Source organism: Bufo gargarizans, chromosome 3 (assembly GCF_014858855.1).
Source record: "Bufo gargarizans isolate SCDJY-AF-19 chromosome 3, ASM1485885v1, whole genome shotgun sequence".
Classification (NCBI taxonomy): domain Eukaryota; kingdom Metazoa; phylum Chordata; class Amphibia; order Anura; family Bufonidae; genus Bufo; species Bufo gargarizans.
In genome coordinates, this window is record NC_058082.1 from 66942280 (window position 1) to 66966807 (window position 24528).

General features: G+C 41.0%; 1 protein-coding gene across 1 annotated transcript in view; it reads right to left on the reverse strand.

Moving 5' to 3' along the window:
* The window catches only part of SCN8A (sodium voltage-gated channel alpha subunit 8), a 147154-nt gene that overhangs the window by 21258 nt on the left and 101368 nt on the right, over positions 1-24528 (reverse strand). The window contains exons 17-21 of the mRNA XM_044285453.1: positions 23038-23192; positions 18086-18259; positions 12696-12818; positions 1139-1423; positions 361-414 (exon numbers count right to left, since the gene is read on the reverse strand). Of these exons, the coding sequence (XP_044141388.1) occupies positions 361-414; positions 1139-1423; positions 12696-12818; positions 18086-18259; positions 23038-23192 (791 nt within the window). The remainder of the gene's footprint in view (positions 1-360; positions 415-1138; positions 1424-12695; positions 12819-18085; positions 18260-23037; positions 23193-24528) is intronic.

A 24528-nucleotide genomic window follows, 5' to 3' on the forward strand; every position in this document is an offset into this window, starting at 1 on the left:
CTCAATGTCCCCACGAAATTGCAGGGGGGGCTTGGCTGTAATACACAACCAGACTCTAGACGCAACTGCTGGAATCAAAGGCTAACTCCAGTCTTTAAACCAAGCCCACGGTCAAATGGTTGACAGAGGGAAGGTTATCACAACATCAACACTGACTAGGTAAGTGTAAGTATTGGGGAGCTCATGCGCAGAAACTGATTTTTCAATTTTTACTCAGAGTTTAATTTTATAGTCAGAAAACTTATATTCACACCATCCACAGTTAACTAACCCAACAGTGATTGCAAGGTAAACATTGTGTCCTAGTGAATGTTTCTGAGGTCTAGGTCTTAATCATTTACTAATGACAATAATTCTTACCCTTCTGGAGTCCACTGCTGCATACATAATGTCCATCCACCCCTTAAATGTTGCCTAAGTAAATAAAAAATATTGTAAAATATGCATTTCTCAAACAAACAAAGGCTGAGAAACATAATAACTTACATACAGTAGATCAGCCTGCTGGGAAACAAGTTTTAAAGGGAATCTGTCAGCAGAGTTGACCATGCTGAACTCCTTCCATCACTAGCTGAGCGCTGGGGAAGGCAGTACAACATATGTTTGTACAGCTTTTTATTATCAGGAGTAATGTGAATATGGACTTTTATTCAGTCAGGTTGTGCTCCAGAAGGCGCCCGGGAGATCGTCCTTCACTGTGAAGTGCTCTCTGCATTATGCGACAACTGTAGAATCCAACCAGTAAACCTCTACAGCTGTCACTCAGAGCAGAGAGGAGGAGCTGTGAAGCAGCTTCAGGCAGAGAGCACTTAACAGTGAAGCTCCGCCTCCAGGGCACTTGCAGGAGCAGAATCTGGAAGAATAAAAGTTCATATTCTTACTACTCCTGGTATGGTGGTTCTGCTCTCTCCAGCCCTCACCTAGTGCTGTAAATAGTTTACCATAGTCAAAACTGCTCACAGATCCATTCAAACTACTATGGATAACAATTATATCATAATGTGAATATACAAAGTAGCAAAGTAGCGAACATAAAATGAGTAAAGAAAAGCAAGACTAAAAAATATATGCAGTATTTCGATAGTTCTAGCTACTGTATGAAAAGACAATACTGGACAGACAAAAAGATGGAGCTTACTACTTGAAGCAAGGCAAGGTATCCAGCCCCAACGTTGTCAAAGTTGATTTTCACATTTTTCCATCTGACTTCAGTGTAGTTTTGGTATATAAGATTCTCACAGTCTGTCTTGTTGTTTACTACATCTATTGGGAAGTATTCTTCTGCTGTCTCGTTGTAACAGTAGTAGTATTTACCAGCAAACAAGTTGACCCCCATGATACTAAAAATCAGCCAGAATATAAGGCAGACCAACAAGACATTCATAATGGAAGGAATTGCACCAACCAAAGCGTTGACTACAACCTGCATTTAGAAGAGATAACAGCAATGTAGTAAAACAATCTTTTATTTTGGCAACATCATATCTTCCATGGGAATGTAAAAAATAAAGGCCACCCACAGATTCTACTGAGTAGAATAGAAAAGGTGAATCTAGGACCATGTGAATAGTATAATACAATATTGCTACGGCAATGATATGGAAGAGATCATAAATTTAGGAGAAGAAGAAATCAATTTTGGAAATTACTAATGAGTGTTACGTGACTCGTCAAGAACGCTTTTAATCTATAGTAGATAAAGCAATGCATTGGTTTGCTGCATACTGTACACTATGGTGTTCATAGCTAAGGTAGCGTATGATGACTGTGGTATTGTGTGACATCTGACTGGTATCAGTGGCCTTTAGACGGACATTCCCAAATATTGGCAAAACATCCATTAAAATGCAGAAGTGGACAGTGTCCATATAGAGCACATTGGTGACTATGCAGGTTATATATGCCTCAGGCAGCTGGCTGAGCATGCATGTAATGCAAGCTCAAGTTGTAAAAAGCCATATTCCCTCTGCTTGGATTGTGCCAAGGTGTTGTGAAGAATATTCAATTGCTCAGTTATATATCCCACTAAAATTTCTTAAGGCAAACATACAGTATTAAAAGTAGAGTGGAATAAGTCATGGAGTAACATATGGCTGAACTGAATGTATATCCACCTTTAACTGACATTTTACAGTTTATATACAGATATAAGGTGCAGAAGCACACTATACCTCTATATTTACGTTGTCCAAATCCCAAGTTACATTATTATTATAACCTTTCCTCATCCACAGCTGCATTCACAATTCTGCAGGTTAATGATCTCCCAGAGGCAGATTTATCATCTCCCTGTGCCAGAAAAGTGGTGTTAAAAAGTCGCAAACTGCGTATTTGCGACTTAAAAAAAAAAAATCACAGTGGCCAGTTTTTTAAGCTGCCCTTGTCACTTTTCAGAAAGGGGATGTGACGAGGGTGCTTGTTTTCTGGAGCAAATGAAGCCAGAAATCTACGGCAACTCAGAGCTGATGTAGATTTCTGTTTAGGTGCACAAGCTGCTAGAGTATGTGCCTCGTCATAAATGTGGAGCATCCTCTGGCAGTGCAGGGGATATAAAAGGGCTGGTCTTGATAAATTTGACCCCCCCAACTCTTTAAGATCCATCTGCCAGTCTTGATCTCCCTGCACTGGTGTAAGATGCACCTGATTTATTAAGAGGCAGATGCCCTGCTGTGTGCCAGAAAGTGAAGTCTACGCCAGATACAGGCTGGTGTAGACGTCAGCTATAACTTCCGCAACTTTCTGGCGAAAGTTATAGTAAATAAGGTGGGCTGTGTGAAGCCACGCCCCTTCTGATAAGCCACACCCCTTTATCTGCACTTCGGGAAAGTGCCAAAAAGCTCAAACTAACTCAACCTTTCATACTGATTTTATCTAAACATTACCTGTAAAATGATGTTCAAGTGTAAACCTACTGTATACTCATGGAATTATCCTATATTTGGTATTATTACTTTTAGAAGGAATTGTACAGAAATGCCAATCTACACTCTTCTTTGATTAGTTTTTAATATAAAAGGGTCTTCTGGGACTTTGATATTGAAGACCTATCCTCCGGACATGTCATGAATATCAGATTGGTGGGGGTCTAACACCTGGCTGATAAATGATGCTGATGGATCCTTTTTGTTACTGTAACCACTTATTGTGTTATTATTTGAATAATTCCACTCTGCATTTAAATGAAATCACCATTTATAACCATTGATAAAGTGCCACCACAAGAGGGAACATGGCTTTTATGTGACTTTTTGCATTGGCAGTTAGTATATCGCATGCATGTTATATTACATTAATATCACTGAAGATACTGAAAGAGACACGGTAGTTCTTTCTGAGAATACATTAACATGAAGCTGGGAACACAAAGAACTACAGAATATGTAATGATTCAAAGCTTGCACTTCACATGCTTTCTATCATTAAATGTGCCCATTCTTATTCATCTACAAATGCTATACACATATCATAAGGGTACAGGGGTGACGGGGCAGATATGATGGTCATATACAGCAGATCTTGTTATGGAGCTGCACCTTAAAATACCACACATTAACGGAAACTACTGCAATAACTTGCATTTCTATAATTAAAGGGGATGTCTGGAGAGATACAATATTGTTTTGAAAAGGGGCAGAATTATAAGCATTACTCACCTCACTGAACCCCTCTGCTGCCGTTTCAACGTCTCGCTGGTCTCCATTTCCTGGTTCCGTCTCAATACGTAGAAATGCCTGCTCAGCCAATCATAAGCCACAGCCATGACCCACCCCAAGTAGTGATTGGCTATTCCTGCTATTTCTTGTGTGTCCAGACCAGGAACTGGAGACCAGCGGGAACCTAGTAAGCACTGAAACAGCAGAAACGAGTTATTAGCGAAGTAAGTAATGGATATTTTCATTTTTATTTTCAAAAAAAAAATAAAGTATCCTCTTTAAAGGGAACACCTCATATTGAACATTGTGTCTGAGCTGCAGGCAGCATGCTCTAGAGCAGGAGGAGCTGAGCAGATTAATGTATAGTTTTATGGGAAAACATTTAGTAAAACTAAATGTAAAACAGCCTTCCCTATAGAGATAGCTGTCAATCACTGATAGGAACACCTCCTTGACTTTAAAGCCCAGAAGAGCAGGAATGTGAATGAATAAATTAAAAGTTTCACTGAATCTTTTCCCATAACACTATATATCTGCTCAGCTCCTCCTGCTCTATAAAATGCTGCCTGTAGCTTACACCGCATTTTCATGGTGACAGGCTCCCTTTAAGAGTGTAGGAAGAAAGCTGAAATCCTCATGGTAACCAAATATGCCCTCAATATTTCTATGCCTCACAGACAAAATATATATTTTTTTTATGTATAAACACCGTCACTCCTCTAGAGTGGCTGGTGAAAGTGGAACAAAATGCCTGCGAACCCCATCCTCTATGTGATCCTCATCACAACCTCCTCGGTAAAATGGGTTTCTAATAGACAGACCATCGGAGGTAGATGTCTCGGAACTAAGTCAAAGACCGTCAGTTTTTTTATTTGTTTGTCCCCAAGTCCCTGAACATTCCAGGTTATAATTCTCACAGACATGTAATCAGCTAGTCACATCCAATCCCCCTTGGACCCCCCCCCCCCCCCAACTCATCCATCCTAAGAGACGCATCACTAAACCCCACCCTTCCCCCCTCCCCCATGATCCGCCATTAACAAAAAGCAGACATCTCTACCTAGACCATCCCACCCCCTGTCCTAATCCTAAAACAAGCCACTGCCTAGAGATTATTCTGGCCCAGCCAGTCCGTAACAAGAGCAGGTGTATAAAAAAAAAAAGGGTTGCTCCATTAAAAATAATCCGGAATTTAAATGGATACAGAAAGGAGTACTTAATATCTTTGCCCTGTAAACGCTTTTTAACAGCAGAAAAAGTATGCCTCTTTTCTTGAATCTCTTTCTAAAAATCCAGAAAAAAAGACAGTTCACTATCATTGTAGAGAATAGGGGAACACTCCCTAGCCTTCTTTAAGATCATGTCTCTATCATAAGAGACAAAAATGTTTGCCAATAATACCTGTGGCTGCAAGCCGGGAGTTGGTTTACCTCCAGGGATCCGATTGGCCCTCTCCACTAAGAATAGTGGCAAGAAGTGTTCCTTCCCAAGCTTCTCAAGAATCACGGACTGTATCATTCCGGCAGGATTTTTTCCTTACACGCCCTCAGGTAGCCCCAAAATTCTCACATTAGATCGTCTTGACCTATCTTCCAGATCCACAACTTTTTTTTGTAGATTGTTATAACCCATTTTTAAGATGGGATTTTCAGATTTTAAAGCTTTTACTTCATATTCCAAAGAGCCAACTGACTTTTTTATGACAGTAACTCTGTCTCGTATCTTAGTAACATCATCTTTTATTATAGACACGTCCGACTAGACAACTCCCAATTGCCATGCAATATCTTGGATCACCTTTGCATTATTTTTGACCGTGGTTAGAATCTCCTCCAATGGAGAGGGATCCACCAGGGGAATATCACCTTCCTCCGCCCTCTCCCCATCTCTATCCTGAAAGTGGTTCTGTACGCCATCATCCGGTCTAGATCCAGAGATAGTTTTTGTTAAAGATACATCCTGCTTCCCTTTTAGTGCTGTTCTTGTATTACAATTGGTGATTTCAGAAACTGCTAAATTTTTGCAGGTTCCACAGATTTCTGTCCTGTTTTAGAAGATGGGGGAAGGGAGGTAAAACCAGAGGCTAGAAGAGAAAACAAAAAGTCCAATACAAATGGATCTCACCAGACTTGCAGCGATCTTGCGGAAGACGAAGGGACTTTAAAGTTTACCGGCAGGTTCTTTCTAAGGTCCGGAAGCAAATGAAGGCAGACACATTCATAGAGGAACGCCAATCCAGGGCACATACAGTGGCAAGGACAGCGGGGCAAGCCGTCGAGCGTCCCACCAAACCCCAGACAGTTTCACTCACCCGCACTCCACATGCCGGGGATTCGAGGAGAGGATTGGGCCACAGCACCCAGCATGGAACTGAGAGTGGCACGGGGAAGAGGGCAGTCAGGAGGAGGGGAAAAGGAAAGCAGCCAGGAGAAGCGGAGTAGAGCAGGGGAGGCAAGTGCAAGCGCACAGTAGCTGCTCCCTCTAACGATGTCAAACCACTACAACGGTCTTAGCACGATAGCCCAGGTCTTCAGTGTCTAGCCAGTGAAGGCTCGGCTTGAAGGCACGGGCAGGACGTCCAAGCAGCGGTAGAAGGGAGGGAGGCAGGTCAGGATCAGGGGGAGGGCTCGACGTCACGTCCTTACGTCATCCACTATGATTTCTAGTGTCTTATTGAGAACCCCCTTGTTGGCATCTCTTCAGAAAATGGTGGAGGAGTTGTCCTATTTCACAGCAGAGACGGAAACACAAGTATATCATAAAGGGGAGGGCTGGAGACTGACAAAATGTCCAAGATTTCAATTCATGTTACTCTTCATGAAGCTTTACAATGAAATCTGATATGTCATCCATGACAAACCAATGACATCTTCAATGTCACATGCACCACAAATTCTCTTAAAACTCGTAAGTGAAAGCATTTTTCAGACATTATTAACCTGAAAGCAGTCAATATTTACATGCTTTCAAGGATATACATAATGGTGACCTGATGAGTCTAAAATATCTGGTATAAAACGTGTATTTAACCCCTTAGCGACCTCCACCATATATGTACGGAGGAAGTTGCATCTTTAAATATGGCGCCCGCTCACATGCAGTGCATTAAATAGGTGCTTGTTTTCTGCATGTTCTGCTGATCGCATACATTATAGCCATCAATGAACACAATGAGTAATCTAATGATTGCCAGTTATAGTCACCCGGGGTTTTTAAAAATATACAAAAAAATGTAAAGGTTCAAATCGTTCTCCTTTCCCCAAATTCAAAATGCATAACCAATAAAACAAAATATACATCATGGGCATCGCCGCGTGTGTGAAAACACCCGTACTATTAAAATATAATAATAGTCCCATACGGCAAATGGTTTATTGCCAATTTGCCATTTTTTGGTCAGTTCAACTCCTCAAATTTTTTTTTAATAAAAAGTGATCAAAAAGTCTCACACACTGACTGACAAGTACAGATCGCCCTGCAAACAATAAGCCCTCACACAGCAAAAAAGTTATAGGAGTCACAATATGGTTTTTCAATTTTTTTCAGTATTAAAACACAGGAAATACTATACAAGTGTGGTATCGTTGTAATCGTACTGACCTAGAGAAAAAGGTAAATTTTAAAACAAAGTGAATGCCATTAAAAAAATCCTGTGGCAGAGTTGCTTTTTTCCCCGCTTCCCACTACATTGTATGCAACCATAAATGATGCCATTAGAAAGTACAACTTATCCCGCAAAAAATAGGCCACCATAAGGCTATGTAAACAGAAAAACTGCACTTGCTTGCAGATCCGATGTGTTTTTCACGCAGTCCCATTCACTTCTATGGGGCCAGCGTTGCATGAAAAACACTGAATATAGAACATGCTGCGATTTTCACGCAACGCACAAGTGATGCGTGAAAAACCACACCCATGTACACAGACCCATTGAAATGAATGGGTCCGGATTCCGTGTGGGCGCAATGCGTTCGCATCACGCATTGCACCCGCGCGGAAAACTTGCTTGTTTGAAAGGGGCCTTAGGCTCAGACACTGACAAAGGGAAAGGTCACACCCAGTTGTTAACTAGTCAAATATGCTCATTTCCAAATCACTACTTGCCCTGACAACAGAAGAGGAAAATTAGAATAGGGTTTGGATATAATGTATTATTCAACTTATTCTTTACTACTTACAACTAGCTTTAGTTTTTCTTTTAAATTTCTCTATGTAAAAACCAGGTTGAACATTGTACACTGCAGGGGACATGTAGTATTACATGTTGGCCATTCAAATGAATTGTCGATTATGAACACATTTATGGCATAAGTCACCCAGAGGGGGATTCACTCCACCAACATTTGCTCATAGATATACAACAACAAAAAATTACATGTAGGCTTTGGACCCATTTACAGATCCCACATATCAGCTAAGGACAGGAGTTGAACTAAAAACAAATGGAGACCTATGTTCTTGAGCATTAAATCAATGATGTAGCAGGTGGACACATTTGGTGTCATTATACACAGGAGAGTGCAGGCATTATTTAATACATATCTGGCTGTTGAAACTGATTATGTTAAATAAAAAAATGAAGAGAAACTTTAAAAAAATTAAAATACACCTGTTCTGTCTTGGTGCTACATTAAAGCTCTAAACGGTGAAGTGTTGCACTTGACGTTCAGCCACTGAGGGCCTGCTCTTGAATGTGTAATTCATTTACAAGCAACAGCCATCCGGTATTAGCCCTGGAGGCCTGATCAGAGAATGCAGACACCAGCAATATATACTGTACAAGCGTTGCTTGCACAAGCTCCAGAGTTTTTCAATATCTCTCTGACAAGGAGATTCTTGCAATTATAATGAATTGCAGAAATGCTGAGTCCTGATGTGATCATTAAATGGCTCCATATTTAAAGAGTTTTTCCAGGATTTACATATTGATGGCCTAGTCTCAGGATAGGGCTTTAATACCAGATTGGCAGGGGTTTGATTCCCCGGAACCCCTGTCAATGAGCTGTACAAAGAGGCCATGGCGCTCCATTAATGGGGCTAAGCTGCAATAGCAAGCAAATAGACAGTACTGTGCATGGTAAACTGCGAGGAGGTACATTACTCACAGAAGCTCTGGACGGGGAGCGCCATGGCTTCCTCAAACAGCTCATTGGCTCCCAGAAGACCTTTTTAAAGTGTATCTAACCTTTCAACAAACTTTACGCTACTCAACAGTAAAATGTGTGCACATGAAGAATAACGCTTCTAACTGGCAGTTTTTTCATCTGTATGCAATATCTTTAGTTTGCAGTTCTCCCAGAGCTAGTGGGTAGAGACTAGCTCCTGTACACTGCACACAGAAAGTAGAGGAGAATGTGCTTCCTAACCTTCTCTTACTCACAAGCAGCCCCAGAATCATGAAGGACATTATACACAAGTACTGACCTGTATGGTTGTGAAGAAAGCATTTGGGCTGAAATAGAAATTGTCTATTTAGCTTGTGCAGTCTATTTGTGTGTCTCTCCTCTCTCACTTAGCTCCTACTAACATCTCCCCCTCCCCTCTCCCTAGACTTCTATTAACATTTGTAACTTATGTGAGCTGGTCTTTGAGTAGACATTTCAGCGAGAAGGTTAGTTTAGCTAAACAAAAAGGAGGAGAAGGGGGAGGAAAACAGCTGATGACAGGAGTATAAGACATTTTTCTCTAATAAGATATATTACAAAGTTTTTTATAGTCATTTGTACTATTGAATTTTGCACTGTTGTGTGAAAAGGTAGTGACCATTTAAGCTTCACTTTACTGAAAATACCCCTGTCTGATTTTACGAAAGCTTAAGCAAACATGCAGGGTTTTAAAAGGAACTAGAAAGAGTTAGCAGCTGCATTTCTAAACCAGTGTGAGGCACACACACTACATTATAAATGTGGAAAGTTCTTAAGATTCATTTGTTCATTCTGTTTGCACAAATTCTTTTAAGAGCAAAAATTGTTCATGTACATTTTGCCGGATTCCAGCCACTGATGGCCATCTCAGGTGTTTAAAAAGGCAAGTGAGCACTGCGGCCTCTTCATTTATTACCTTAGCCTATCTATTGCACACTGTCTACTTAGCAGTATTGGTGCAGGGTATATTCAACTTTAGCAATTCTTCAACCCTTGGGAAAGCTGCTTTGCAGCAATACGTGTGGGGACTTATCAGACACATGCTATTTAGACCAGACTTTTGGTGTCTCTCATACATCTTTATTGCTTAATATTTGTGCATTGGGTTTAACTTAAAGGGGTTGTCCGAGTTATGGAAAAAACAGATATAGCACTGTAAATCTGATTGTCAGCGATATATAACTAAGCTAAGCAAGTTTTAGGCAAAAAAATATCTATTTCCTCATTTCCCTGGTTCTCTTCTGGCCCTTTGTTTACTTGCAATAAAAACATTCTCTGCCCCTCCCCCCGCACTGCTAAGGGAGTGAATACAAGAGCTGAGTGACATGTCTGCCTGCTGGGAGACTCAGCAGCATGTTGTATGTGTAGAACTACAAGTTCCAGCTGTATAATGACACTGCTAAGGGAGTGAATACAAGTGCTGTCCTGAGTGACATGTCTGCCTGCTGGGAGACTCAGCAGTATGTTGTATGTGTAGAACTACAAGTCCCAGCTGTATAATGACACTGCTAGGGGAGTGAATACAAGTGCTGCCCTGAGTGACATGTCTGCCTGCTGGGAGACTTAGCATCATGGTGTATGTATAGAACTACAAGTCCTAGCTGTACACTGACACTTCTAATACACACAGGATCTTCCCCCTACCTGCAATGCTCTGCAGAACTTCTCTTTCAGCTCCTGTGCCCAGCATTTGCCTCCTCACTGCCTGCAGCTACACAGTAAACACTTCAGCCCTGAGTCTGTGCAGCTGAAGGGGTTAAGAATCCTTGGAGAGAGCAATAAGCAGCAGCCGGCAGTGCAGGGGGGCGTGATCAGCACAGTGACTTCTTGTGTACAGATCTCTCAGGCTTGTGCACGAACATTATCAGAGCAGAGAGAGAAGCTGACATCACAGGTCGTGTGACCCTGAGTGAAATTTGAGAAACCAGCCACTGGAGATAAAGTGAGTTAATAAGAAAGCTGTTACATTTGTCTAGTTAGAAATATAGAAAAAATACAAAAATAACTCGGACAACCCCTTTAAGTGCTAAATATTTGGATGTCCCATTATAGCATGTATTTATATGACTAGGGTTTTGCTTTCTTTTCTCACTGCTTATGATCTTCATTAATATTCATATTTTTGTGACTGTGACCTTGACCACTATATAGCTGGGATTTTGTTATATATTTTATTACATTTGATTTTCTTCCTTTATCACTAACCAAATAGGTTGGGTACCACTCGGTAGTGTGCTTCTGGGGGGAAGTTGTATTATTAGTAATTAAGTCAAACTTTCGGACAGAAAAATATATAATTCTTTCATGGGACACCGTCTGAAGGAACACCACAGTCTAAAACATAAAACAGCAACATAAAACAGAAAGTTCTGGAATATTTGGAGCAGACGTCGCTCTGGAACTTTCTGTTTTCTAGTTGTAATACTTGTGGCCCCTGTTTATTCCTTTAAATTGATTTTAATCTGTAGGTTTTGATGCCTTGTTCATTGTAAGGCTAAATAAAGTGATATATTGTATGTATATTTTGACTACAATTTTGGGTATACACAATTTTGGGTATACACACATACTAACAAGTTTAGAGCTTTCACACCCCGCTTTTGAAATACAAATATTGACCTTTACCAGTGCCCACCATTCTTATTTGTACAATTCTATATTGCAGCTTTCTTTCATTCACTGGAAATAACTTAAGCTGCAACACCCTGCACCGCTGTGCTTATAGATAGACTCATATGCACAATGAAGAGGCCGCAGCACTCATACAAGTGGGGGAGCCAAGAGTCAGACCCTCACCGATCGGATACTGATGACTTACAGTGAGCACAGGCCATCAATATTCTGAACCCAGAACACCCCTTTAACAAAAAAACTTGACTTCTAGGAATGACACTAAGCATAGAAGCATATTTGTAACTGCGCAACAGGCAGCCCCTGATCCTAATTTTTGTGGGTGAATTGGAAAAACCTAATGCACAATGACCATGCAAAAGCATCAGACAATTTCAAAGCAGTTTGGGTGTAAATCCATTTGTCTAAAAATAAGCATCTCGGTGTTGTAATTTATGATGCATTGTTTGGAGCAGGCATAACCCGCGCTACATTTAACAATGCAAAGTGGTTACGTTCCATTGATGCAACTATTAGACAAGCTGCTGTAAAAAAATCTACTTCTGTAATGTCTATAAGGCTTATTTAAAAAAAACATTTACCGCAGAAATTGATAATGTTCAAAAATATTTAAGGAAGCATTTGACAAAATCGTTTTGAAGATCCTACTGGGTTTCTATATTCACAGTAATAGCAAAGGGCACCATAAAGAGAGCGAGAGACAGAAAGAAGTGGTAGGAAGTGAAAAAGCTTCGCTGTCAGACAAGCCTTCCAGTCTTCAAAAGACTGGACTGAGAACAACAAGGTGCAGCAAGATGAATTAAACCAAAATGTGAAAGTCTATTTAATTAAATGATTTACAAATTATCTCTTCTATCTTGAACAAAGACAAGGTTCTTTAAATTTCTGCAATCTACACCCAGTAACCCAGATAATCCACCAAACAACTTATGAAGATGAGTTGCAAAGGGTTCAAATTCCTCTTCTTTGCACCTGGTGATTCTCCCTATAGAGGTATAGCAGGGAAACCATCTGGGTGCTGGAGACAAGCCAGGCCACATGAGAACAGCCAATGTTACGATGTACTACGGATGATATGTCATTTTTGGCCAGTATCGATGTGATGAGGCAGCTGAATGCATCTCCCTTGTTTTAGCAGTGGGTGCAGGGATAAGGAAGTCAGCAGCTGCATCATGAGTTCTGAATTTCAATCCAGTTTGATCAGTTCTAGCATGCTGAAAACTGCTCCGTACGCATGCAGAAGGATCAGCTGCTTTCAGCATCTTACCCTCATCCCTTCAAATCGTGACAAGGCTCTTAGGGGTCTCAAAGCTCTTAAGGTCCTAAGGGACTTAATGGCACCTAGTTCCGAGTAGCCCAAGGCATTAGCTACAAGGCTTACTAAAGACACCTACACAGAAACAGAAAAGCAAAGAGAGGTTCCAGACTGTTAGAATAAAGCCTAACACTGAATGAACAGCCTGGATAAAAGACTGGTGGCCACAGCTGTCACAGGACAGAAGCAACCTGGAAGGAAACATGGTTGAAAAGGTATTAGCACGTGGAGGAGAAAAATATGAGTGTGAAGCAACAACCACAAGGATAGACATAAAGGCCTGTTCAAGGCGGAGCTGACAAAATTCTTACCCTGGACCATCACCGGCTCCTGGTTACAGCTGCTCCCATTAAATTAAGCCAGACAAATTAAAGGTACCTGTGAGAAAGAATACAAATAAACATATACAGGACAGGCCTCCTACAAAGATGGCAGCTGGAATTTATAGATATGTGTTGTGTAGCTAAACCTGTGCCATGCTATGCCTCATTCTCATCCTCAGATGTTTATGCTACGTTAATGGGGATAATAGGCAGTAGCTTTCATGAAGGACTTCAAGCACTTTGCTGTCCTTAAAAAATACGACATAAATAGAGGTGAGCAACTGAGGTATGCACAAGATGCTCTAGAAGTAGAAAAATGGAGGCAAATACCAGTGACCTAATACAACTAGCTTCTCTTAGATACTACACTCATCCTGTGTGATCTACTGGACTTAAGGTGGCCATAAACTGAAGGCTATTCCTTCCAACCACCCACAAACACATGCTCAGCCAAGCATGCATGTCTTCTCAGTAGAAAGAGGGGTATAACCCACTGCCAGAGACCTCTGGTGGCAGTTTAGATCAGGTGTGTTGAAATCTAACACGTCAAACCCTTCTTTCCCCCAAAACATGTATCATACACATTAGTTTGTCAGCTGGTATCCCCAACATCGGAGGGTTCAGCCAACGTTGGTCAACTATGTCTGGCCACCTTTTGAACTGCATATAGAAACGTTTACGCTCTGTGTCTTATACAGAAGTAATGTCACCAAGTCTGTGTTGCAGTATAGTACTTTTTGGACTAAAGAGACTGGGCTCTGTGGGCTTGACACAGTGCATTCTCTGCAGAGTGAGACCTGTGGGACATAACAAATAAAAAATACAAGTTGTCCTGTAAAACGGGAAATGGTTGTTAATACAACAGTTCATAGCTGATATTCCGAATAAAATGTATATTCCTTAGAATAAAGTTCTAGCTGAAGAACGGTCTCCACATATATTCCAATATAAGTCAAACACTGCTCAGACTTTATTGTACAGGGTGGGCCATTTATATGGATACACCTTAATAAAATGGGAATGGTTGGTAATATTAACTTCCTGTTAGTATATGTGAGGGGCGAAACTTTTCAAGATTGGTGGTGACCATGGCGGCCATTTTGAAGTCGGCCATTTTGAATCCAACTTTTGTTTATTCAATAGGAAGAGGGTAATGTGACACATCAAACTTATTGGGAATTTCACAAGAAAAACAATGGTGTGCTTGGTTTTAACGTAACTTTATTCTTTCATGAGTTATTTACAAGTTTCTCTTTGTTTACAGCCAGTGACATGTTGCCGAGGTTAACACGTGTGGAGTGGATAGAAATTGTGTTGATGTCTGGTGAACGCAGTAACCGGGTCATTGCAGAAGATTTCAATGCAAGACAGCCTACGAGACCACCCATCTCCCATGCTACAGTTAGCAAACTGCTTGCTAAGTTTCGTGAAATTGGTTCAGTGTGGGATTTGCCAAAATGTGGACGCATGAAATCTGCCACTAATGAAGAAACATCAGTGGCTGTCCTAGCTTCATTCAGCAAGAGCCCACAGCGTAGCACTCGCCGCATGTCACTAGAGTGGCATTAGTCGAACATCCCTTCGGCGGATATTAGCTACTCACAAATGGCACCCTTACAAACTCCAGCTACTGCATCATCTCAACGAGGATGACCCAGATCAGCGCACTGAATTTGCAGAATGGGCAAAACAAAAATTGGACCAGGACCCTTCGTTTACGCAGAAGATTTTGTTCAGTGATGAGTCAAACTTTTATGTGAATGGTCAAGTTAACAAACAAAACCACCGCTATTGGTCTGACACTAACCCACATTGGATAGATCCCTCCAAGACTGTTGGAACCCAAAAATTTATGGTATGGTGTGGTATATGGGGTACAAAGATAGTGGGGCCATTCTTCATCAATGGAAACCTCACGTCCACTGGATATGCGAAATTTCTACTTGATTATGTGTTTCCCTCTTTATGCACTGAAGCTGGCACGTTCCCTGAGTTTTTCCAGCAAGATGGTGGACCACCACATTATGGGTGTCAGGTACGAGCATTCCTAGATGAACAGTTTCCTGGAAAGTGGATTGGTCGTCGTGGGCCAGTTGAATCGCCCCCAAGGTCTCCCGATCTGACCCCCTTAGACTTTTATCTTTGGGGTCATCTGAAGGCAATTGTCTATGCTGTGAAGATACGAGATGTGCAGCACCTGAAACTACGGATACTGGAAGCCTGTGCTAGCATTTCTCCTGCGGTGTTGCTATCAGTGTGTGAAGAGTGGAAGAAGAGGGTTACATTGACAATCCAACACAATGGGCAGCACATTAAACACATTTTATAAGTGGTCAAAAACGTATAAATAACTAATGAAAGAATAAAGTTACGTTAAAACCAAGCACACTATTGTTTTTCTCGTGAAATTCCCAATAAGTTTGATGTGTCACATGACCCTCTTCCTATTGAAAAAAACAAAAGTTGGATTCAAAATGGCAGACTTCAAAATGGCCGCCATGGTCACCACCCATCTTGAAAAGTTTCCCCCCTCACATATACTAATGTGCCACAAACAGGAAGTTAATATCACCAACCATTCCCATTTTATTAAGGTGTATCCATATAAATGGCCCACCCTGTATATGTCAAATGTGAAATATTGTTCAAAAGTGTTTTCTTTAAAAAAAAAAATGTTATTCTGAGTACTAAGCAATGCATTAACATCATGGTAAGACTCCTTATTAGGATCTCTACTTCAGACCATCGTTTCTTGTTAGAACGGCCCCCCGACCAAAACCTGATCACAGGGTTTCCCACTGCTGGTATTTATAACAATCAGCTGCAATCTTTGGGGAAACACAGCAGCAAGTGTTCAGTCCCTCTGTAGTACTACCGCAGGGGAAATGAAGTCTTACCCAGTACCCCTTCAAATAATGGGCTATCCATGTAATGGTCAGACATGCCGTTTTCCCCAGAGAGAGAGATGCTGTTTACAGCTGCTATCTGTTCTGGCTATTAGATGAGGGTCAGAAATGGGGGACCCTATCTGTTAACTCGGAATTTAATAACAGGGTATTTCAAAGAATGGTTTCTAATCCAGACAAGCCATTAAATCAATCTCAATATTCCAGAAATGTTTTACACATGAAATGTGTTTCATGACAACATGAAAGTAAATTTAGAGGATATTTGTGAGCAAATTTTAAGGGGTGATCCCTTTAAACATCCACAGGATACGCATGTACTAGGTGAGGGTCTGACCTCTTTTCTTAAAAGAATTCTCCAGGATTTAAATGTAGATGACCTATCTTCAGGATAGGTTATCAATATGAGATCGGCGGGGGTCAAACTCCACAAACTCCCACCAATCAGCTGTATGAAGAGACCACTGTGCTTTGTGAGCACTTTGGCTTCTTCCTAGGCCACGTGACATCACGTTCTTTGGTCACATAGCCTAACCGCAGCTCAGACCCAATCAAGTGAATGGGGCTGAGCTGCAATACCAGGAAAAGCCACTATACAATATATGGTGCAGTGTTTGGTAAGCTGTGAGGAACAGCTGATTGGCTGATCCTCAAACAGCTGATCGGCGGGGGTGCCAGGAGTCAGACCCTCACCAATCTCATATTGATGACCTATTGTGAGGATAGGTCATCAATATATAAGTCTCGCAGAACATAGAGAGGCCCCAGCTCCTTCTTTGGAGAGAGCCACATAATCACTTACTCCCTCTAGATGTAGCTGGTCAACATGGCTTCCAGAACTTTTCATCCAATAGGTCCCAGAACCAGAGGTTCACCTATCAGACATTTATGACATATACTGTGGATGGGAAACCCCTATAAACACTGAGTTACTGGTTCAATGTCATAAGGACATATCAAAAGTGTTGATCAGCCGGGGTCCCAGCTGAAACCCCTGCAGATCGCTGAACAACAATTATGATCTGTCCAAATGACATATTAAAAGTTTCAAAAAAGTGTCACTACTCTTTAAACCCAAAAGAAGGAGATACAATAGATATATACAATATATAACATTTTATGATACAGATGTAGCAGGGGTAACACTCACACGCTTAACTCAAATTTCTTAACTCATCGCGTTATCTTGAAACAAAAGCAATTGAAAAGCAATTGCTTAACGCATTTAGTTTAGATAACATGTCTCAAAAAGCATGAGTGTAAACCCTGCTACATCTGTATGTCAATTAAACCTCAAAATCTACAAATCTAGACTGCTGAAGAAGACTTTACAAAGATCAGACATGAACATCTGAACAAATGTTCGTTTGCCTGTTCATTGTGCTGCCACAATAATTGTGCCCAAACATACACTTAATACAGTGCTAAAGATTGCTCCATGTACATGGAGCTAAGTGAGCACCGACTGACATACTAAGTCATTGACTGGTGCTCATACCGGGCAAAAAAATGTCAGTGTGAAAGCACCTTAATTTAATTCTCAGGACGTGTGGTGGGTCCCTGCTGCAAGACTGCTACCGATTGGATATGTTATAAAGGTCTGTTTGTGGGATATTTTAATCCACCATACTCCTTTCTCTGTGATAAGGCCTACTGAAACACGTTTGTAGAGATGAAAAGTGCTCTTCTCTATGGATTCAGCACAACTTACTGTCAATTTAGACATACCTCTTAAACATTGCTCTACACTACACTTTCCAAGGAACGTATCTACTGCAAATCACAAACCTGGGGCTGGATTCTACCATATCTATCAGCAGCAGTTATTTTCTGCCCTTTCACAATTGATGAGGCTGAGGGTCTTACAAACATGATTATACATTAATACACATAATATTTATTGGTTAAAACGAGAAACTTTTGTACCAAAGGAACATTGTGTAAGATAAATGAAAACATTGAGGAGCTTCAATAACTTAACCGAGATGGTTCTAGCACGTTGTCAACTGTTTTAACCAGGAGTTGCCCTTCTACCCATACAACTATTAGAAATAGACTAAGCTGTACTTGAATGGCCTTCATTCTGCTAAAACAAGGATGAAATTATACATACATCAACAATGAGGAAGTCAAGCCAGCACCAGGCGTTCGTGAAGAACTTGACAAATCCATAGGCCAGCCACTTCAGTAACATTTCCAGGATGAAAATGTAAGTGAAAACCTTATCTGCATACTCGAGGACTGTTCGAATGGTCTTGCGTTGTTCTATGTAGATATCTTCAAAGGCCTGTTGATGAAAGTGCACTGATTACAGTATTCTATTTTATGTAGAGGAATTTCAGATGAAGATATTGCTACAGTAGCAAATTTTAAGATTTTCAGTAACACTGGATGATGTCAAAAGACTCATCAACTATGTCATAAGGTATAGACAAAAAGCTCTCTGTGTCAGTGCTGCACTTATCATTGATGGATTCACTGATTTGTGTAGTGATCCTGCTATGGCATATGGCATGTTTGTAAGTTGGACATAACTAGAGTTATGATGGTGTTCACTATTATTATGGAGGATAGTAAGTATTGATATTATTCAGTTACCACTATTGAAGACCAAAGTTTGTAGTTAAAGGGGTTTGACCACCTTCTGGCTACTTGTGACCAGGTGTAGGTAAGATGACTATATGGTCTTTGTTGATATTTTATACCCTTTTCTATATGTCCTAAGCCATGCCCCCTTTTTATGCAAATCTTCTGTGCTACCCATATAGAGGTCCTGTCCATAAGATGGCCGCTGATGAAGGATCATGCGACCAGACAAATCACCTCCATGTGATGTCTCCTTTATGCAAACAAGTGCAGATGGCAGGTGCAGGGTAGTTGAATGGAGGAGACATCACATGACCCTCCATCAACAGCCATTTTATGGACAAGACCTTTGTGTAGACAGCACAAAAGACTTGGCAAACAAGTGGGCATACCTTATGAAATATAGAAAATGGCACAGAATTTTAATAAAGGCTATATTAGTAAGGTTCCGTATAGTCATCTTACAAACACATTTGTCAGCAGTTACCAGAAAGTGGTCAGCCCCTTTAAGGTTGCCTAATAGGATATTGTACCAACAGAGACCTTATATTATTGAGCATCTAAAAAAATATATATATAATAGTTTATTATATTCCATCCACCAGTCAAATAAAAAATCTAGAATCCAAGGCTCCCATCACATAATGCAGACTACAATTCAAATTTCACCACCAACATAACATGTACGGTATACATGATATCTATAGCCAGGCTACAATGTATATGTTCTAACCCCAAAGACAGAGATTGGGAAACCTGAGAGCTTGCAGGCCCCTTCAGGCGCCCTATGTTCAGAGATACTGTCCCCTAGAAGCAAGGCTTATAAGAGAGAATACATCTATACATACAGTGCCTTGCAAAAGTATTCACCCCCCTTGACTTTTTTTTCGTATTTTGGGGCCTTACAACCTGGAATTAACATGGATTGTTTGAGGATTTGCATCATTTAATTTACAGAACATGCCGACAACTTTGAAGATGTTTGTTTTTTATTGGGAAGCAAACAACAAATAGGACACAATAACCAGAGCCACCTTTTGCGGCAGTCACAGCTCCAAGTCGCTTTGGATAAATCTCTATTAGTTTGCCACATCTTACCACTGGGATTTTTGCCCATTCCTCCTTGCAAAACTGCTCCAGCTCCTTCAAGTTGGATGGTTTGCGCTTGTGAACAGAAATCTTTAAGTCTGACCACAGATTTTCTATTGGATTGAGATCTGGGCTTTAACTAGGCCATTCCAACACATTTACATGTTTCCCCCTAAACCAGTCAAGTGTTGCTTCAGCAGTGTGTTTGGGGTCATTGTCCTGCTGGAAGGTGAACCTCCGTCCGAGCCTCAAATCACCCACAGAGTGGTATAGGTTTTGCTCAAGAATATCCTTGTATTTAGCACCATCCATCTTTCCCTCAACTCTGACCAGTTTCCCAGTCCCGGCTGCTGAAAAAGATCCCCCCAGCATGATGCTGCCACCACGTCTCACTGTGGGGATGGTGTTCTGTGGGTGATGTGATGTGTTGGGTTTGCGCCAGACATAGCGTTTTCTTTGATGGACAAAAAGCTCAATTTTAGTCTCATCAGACTAGAGCACCTTCCTCCATACATTTTGGGGAGTCTCCAACATGCCTTTTCACAAACTCACAACGTGCCTGTTTTAGCTGAAAGTAATGGCTTTCTTCTGGCCACTCTGCCATAAAGCCCAACTCTGGAGCGTACGGCTTATTGTCGTCCTATGTACAGATACTCCAGTCTCTGCAGCTTAGGTCTCTGTGCTGCCTCTGATTAATGCCCTCCTTGCCCGGTCTGTGAGTTTTGGTGGGTGGCCGTCTCTTGGCAGGTTTGCTGTTGTGCCATGTTGTTTCCATTTGGTTATGATAGATTTGATGGTGCTCCTGGGGATCATCAAAGATTTGGATATTTTTTTATAACCTAACCCTGACTTGTACTTCTCAACAACATTGTCCCTTACTTGTTTGGAGAGTTCCTTGGTCTTCATGGCAGTATTTGGTTAGTGATGCCTCTTGCTTAGGTGTTGCAGCTTTTTGGGGCCTTTCAAAAAAGGTGTGTATATGTAATGACAAATCATGTGACACTTAGATTGCACATATGTGGACATCATTTCACTAATTATGTGGCTTCTGAAGGTAATTGGTTGCACCAGAGCTTTTTATTGGCTTCCTAACAAAGGGGGTGAATAAATACGCACATGACAATTTTCTGTTTTCTATAGACTATTGTGTTCTGATCCATCACATAAAATTCTGATTAACAAAACATTGAATTTAAGACTGTAATTTAACAAAATACAAAAAAAGTCAGGGGGGGAGGGGGTGAATACTTTTACAAGGCACTGTACAGCATCTGAAATCAGAGGCTCACAGAGGTATAATAAAGGTCCTACATATCTCATTTGGCAGCTCTATTATGGTTCCGTACAAAATAGAGCCTCAATTTGCCCAAATGCATGAGTCCTTCCAATATGAAGTCTACATGCACCGAACCATTATTAGTGCACTAAAATCTACAGGAAAAGTTATCACAATATATCAAAAAACCCTAGGAAACACACCTAACTCTATAGTGCACTGTGCATGCTGGATTATTAAAGCAGATCTGTCATCTGAATATGATGAATACTGTTCTCCTATTAGCTAAAAATGGAAAGTGATTGCCTTCTGTCTATGCAGCCATTTCTGAGGCTGGCATAGGTAAAGCTGCCATGTCTATAGACCCAATTGACTGTACTCTCCTCCTAGCCTATAACTGGTGTGCTCATGCGCACCCTTAGGGCTCATGTTCACGACCGTATGGCCTTCGAGACATACGGTCCGTAAGCGGCATACATTGTGCGCACGGGAGCGCACAGCATCATAGGTTATTATGATACTGTGCGTATCGGGCCGCCCGCGGGACTATTGTCCTGCACTCATATGATCATATGAGTGCAGGACAATGGTACCACGGGGGGCCTGCTCACGGACCGTACGTCTCGGAGGGCATATGGTCGTGTGCATGAGCCCTTACAGAGATCCACCTACAGTTAATATTATGATATAGAAGGTGTTTGGATTTAATAATGTTGCTGGAAAGAAATAAAAAAAATAAAAAAACATGAAAAATGAAAACTTTTGAAGCGAGGATGATGCAGACTAAATGTTGATGATGTTTGCTTAAATCACTATGAGGTATAAATGACATCAGCATTCACAACCTCTGTGATGTGTGTCCTACAGACCTTCTAAAGACTTCCTTCAGAACAAACAATAAGGCCTCATGCACACGACCGTGCCGTTTTTTGCGGTCTGCAAACCGCGGATCAGCAAAGAACGGAAGCCGCCCGTATGCCTTCCGCAATTTACGGAACGGAACGGGCGGCCCATTGTAGACATGCCTATTCTTGTCCGCAAAATGGACAAGAATAGGACATGCTATATTTTTTTTGCGGGGCCTCTGAACGGAGCAACAGATGCAGACAGCACACGGAATGCTGTCCGTATCTTTTGCGGCCCCATTGAAGTGAATGATGTGGACCCGAAAAACGGTCGTGCGCATGAGGCCCAAGTGTGATATTAAAGGGGACAAGGGGACCTAAACCTTCACGCAAAGCATGGATGGTCCAGGGGTGCGTCTCAGAGAAATCTGCACCTTCCGCGTACTATGGATCCATGGCAAGTACAGTATATGGGATCAGTACTCCGCACACTGCAAAAGCAGAGCAGGGGCGATGCAAGCAAAAGGTGTACAGTCTATTCAGTAGGACTATCAGCTGATGGTCCCAACCCCATTTATAAGGCAAGAAATCCCACTTATTAAACCTGACAGGGCACACCTGTGAAGTAAAAACCATTTCAGGTGACTACCTCTTGAAGCTCATCAACAGAATGCCAAGAGTGTGCAAAGCAGTAATCAAAGCAAAAGGTGGCTACTTTGAAGAACCTAGAATATGCCATATTTTCAGTTGTTTCACACTTTTTTGTTATGTATATAATTCCACATGTGTTAATTCATAGTTTTGATGCCTTCAGTGTGAATCTACAATTTATATAGTCATGAAAATAAAGAAAACTCTTTGAATGAGAAGGTGTGTCCAAACTTTTGGTCTGTACTGTATATTGCTCTGAGAAATGCCGCTGCACCTTCTGTGCTTTGCACTAAGTTTTAGTTACCCTTTAAATGACTGACAACCAAAATCACACACGTACAATAGGCCACATTCATGAGAACTAGAGTAGACAACATTGGAGGCATTGCCAATAGCATTCAGTCGGGATACAGCAATTTTGCAATCTGCCGTCATGGGCAAAACCTGTGGTATTAAGTGTAAAGTTACATGTGATACGATTTTTCTTCTATTTTTGCCCACAGAGCACGTTATACATATATATTTGATGCAATGTGTATGACAACCATTTGTATGACACAAACAAGGAAACTGTTCTAAAAATGTCAAAAACAGGATAAACATAAATATAAAACTTACCAAAGCCCCGGAGCTCATCAAGATCATGAAGATAATAAAGGTTTCAAACCAGTTGTGCTCTACTATAAGGAAACAGGTTTTCCTCAGGGTCCACCAGGTCTTTCCAATCCCTTCTTCTACACTGACTTGACAACACTTGAAACGTGCCACGCAACCTGCACAAAAGGAACAAGCTTGTTTCCTAAACTTTCAACAAGGGTGGCAAGCTTTATTGTATTATACTTATATATTGCTTGGCAAGCTTTCATGACATGCCATTTTTCACAGGAGAAGTGTCTGATCGGTGGAGTCTAACCAATGGGCGCTCCATCAAACTCCTGTGTCCACCGTATGAATGGAGCAGTGGTCAAGCATGTGCACTGCCACTTCATTCATCATTAAGGGGTGAGTACATTGCCCGGTTATCACCGTCAGTCCTGTAGAGATGAATAGAGTGGTCGGACTCCCTCTAATGACACATTTATCATTTATCTTGTGGATGGTCCTGTAAAGATGGTGGTGATCCTGTGGATAGGTGATGCATTTACAGGGAGTCTAACACAATGATAAACCAGGCACAATTCCCTGTAGGGCAAGATCTGCTGAATGTAGTGATACCTTTCACGTAGAGATCCTTTGCTTCACTCTGGAGAAAAAGTACTTTTAACCTCTTCCTGACAAAATTTTCCGTTTTAAAATTTTTTTTTTTCACGCCCTGCCTTCCAGGAGACATAACTTATTTTTTTTCACATAGCCGTATCAAGGCTTGTTTTTTGTGGGACAACTTTCTAATGGCACCATGTAATATTGCATATGATGTAGTGGAAAGATGGAAAAAAAATCTGAATGGGGTGGGAGTGGGAATAAATGCAATGCTGCCGTTGCTTAAGGGTTTAGTTTTTTACGACATTCCCTATGTGGTAAAACTGACCTGCTACCTTTATCCTGCGGGTCACTACAATAACAGCAATATATTTTATAGTTTTTCTTGTAGTTTAATACTGTGGTTTAAAAAAAAAAAAAATTAAAACATTTTTTTTTTCTTTGCACCACCATATTCTGTATTTCTCATTAATGCTATTTTGAGTGTGTATGATTTTTAATAAACTTTTACTACATTTTTTGGGGGAGGTGATACACCATTTTGATTATTATTTTTTGTTACACCGTTCACCTAACAGAATAAATACTTGTATAATTTAATAGGCATTTTGGGACGTGGCGATAATAACGATCTTTATTTTTTTTTTATTTGTAAAATGGGCAAATGGGGGTGAGTTGAATTTTGATATTTTTTAAGGCTTTTTTTTACATTTATATTTAGTCTTGCAATTGTCTGATCTTTTAACCCATTGACTGCAATAATTTACCACTGCAGTCTATGGGGAAATCAGAGCCCTGCCTGATAGGAACTTCACTATGGCTGGCCTCGAAGCCTTCAGGAGGCCATACGTTGCTATATCAACTGAACACCCTCCGCAATCTCATCACAGCTGTTCGGTCATCTGAAGT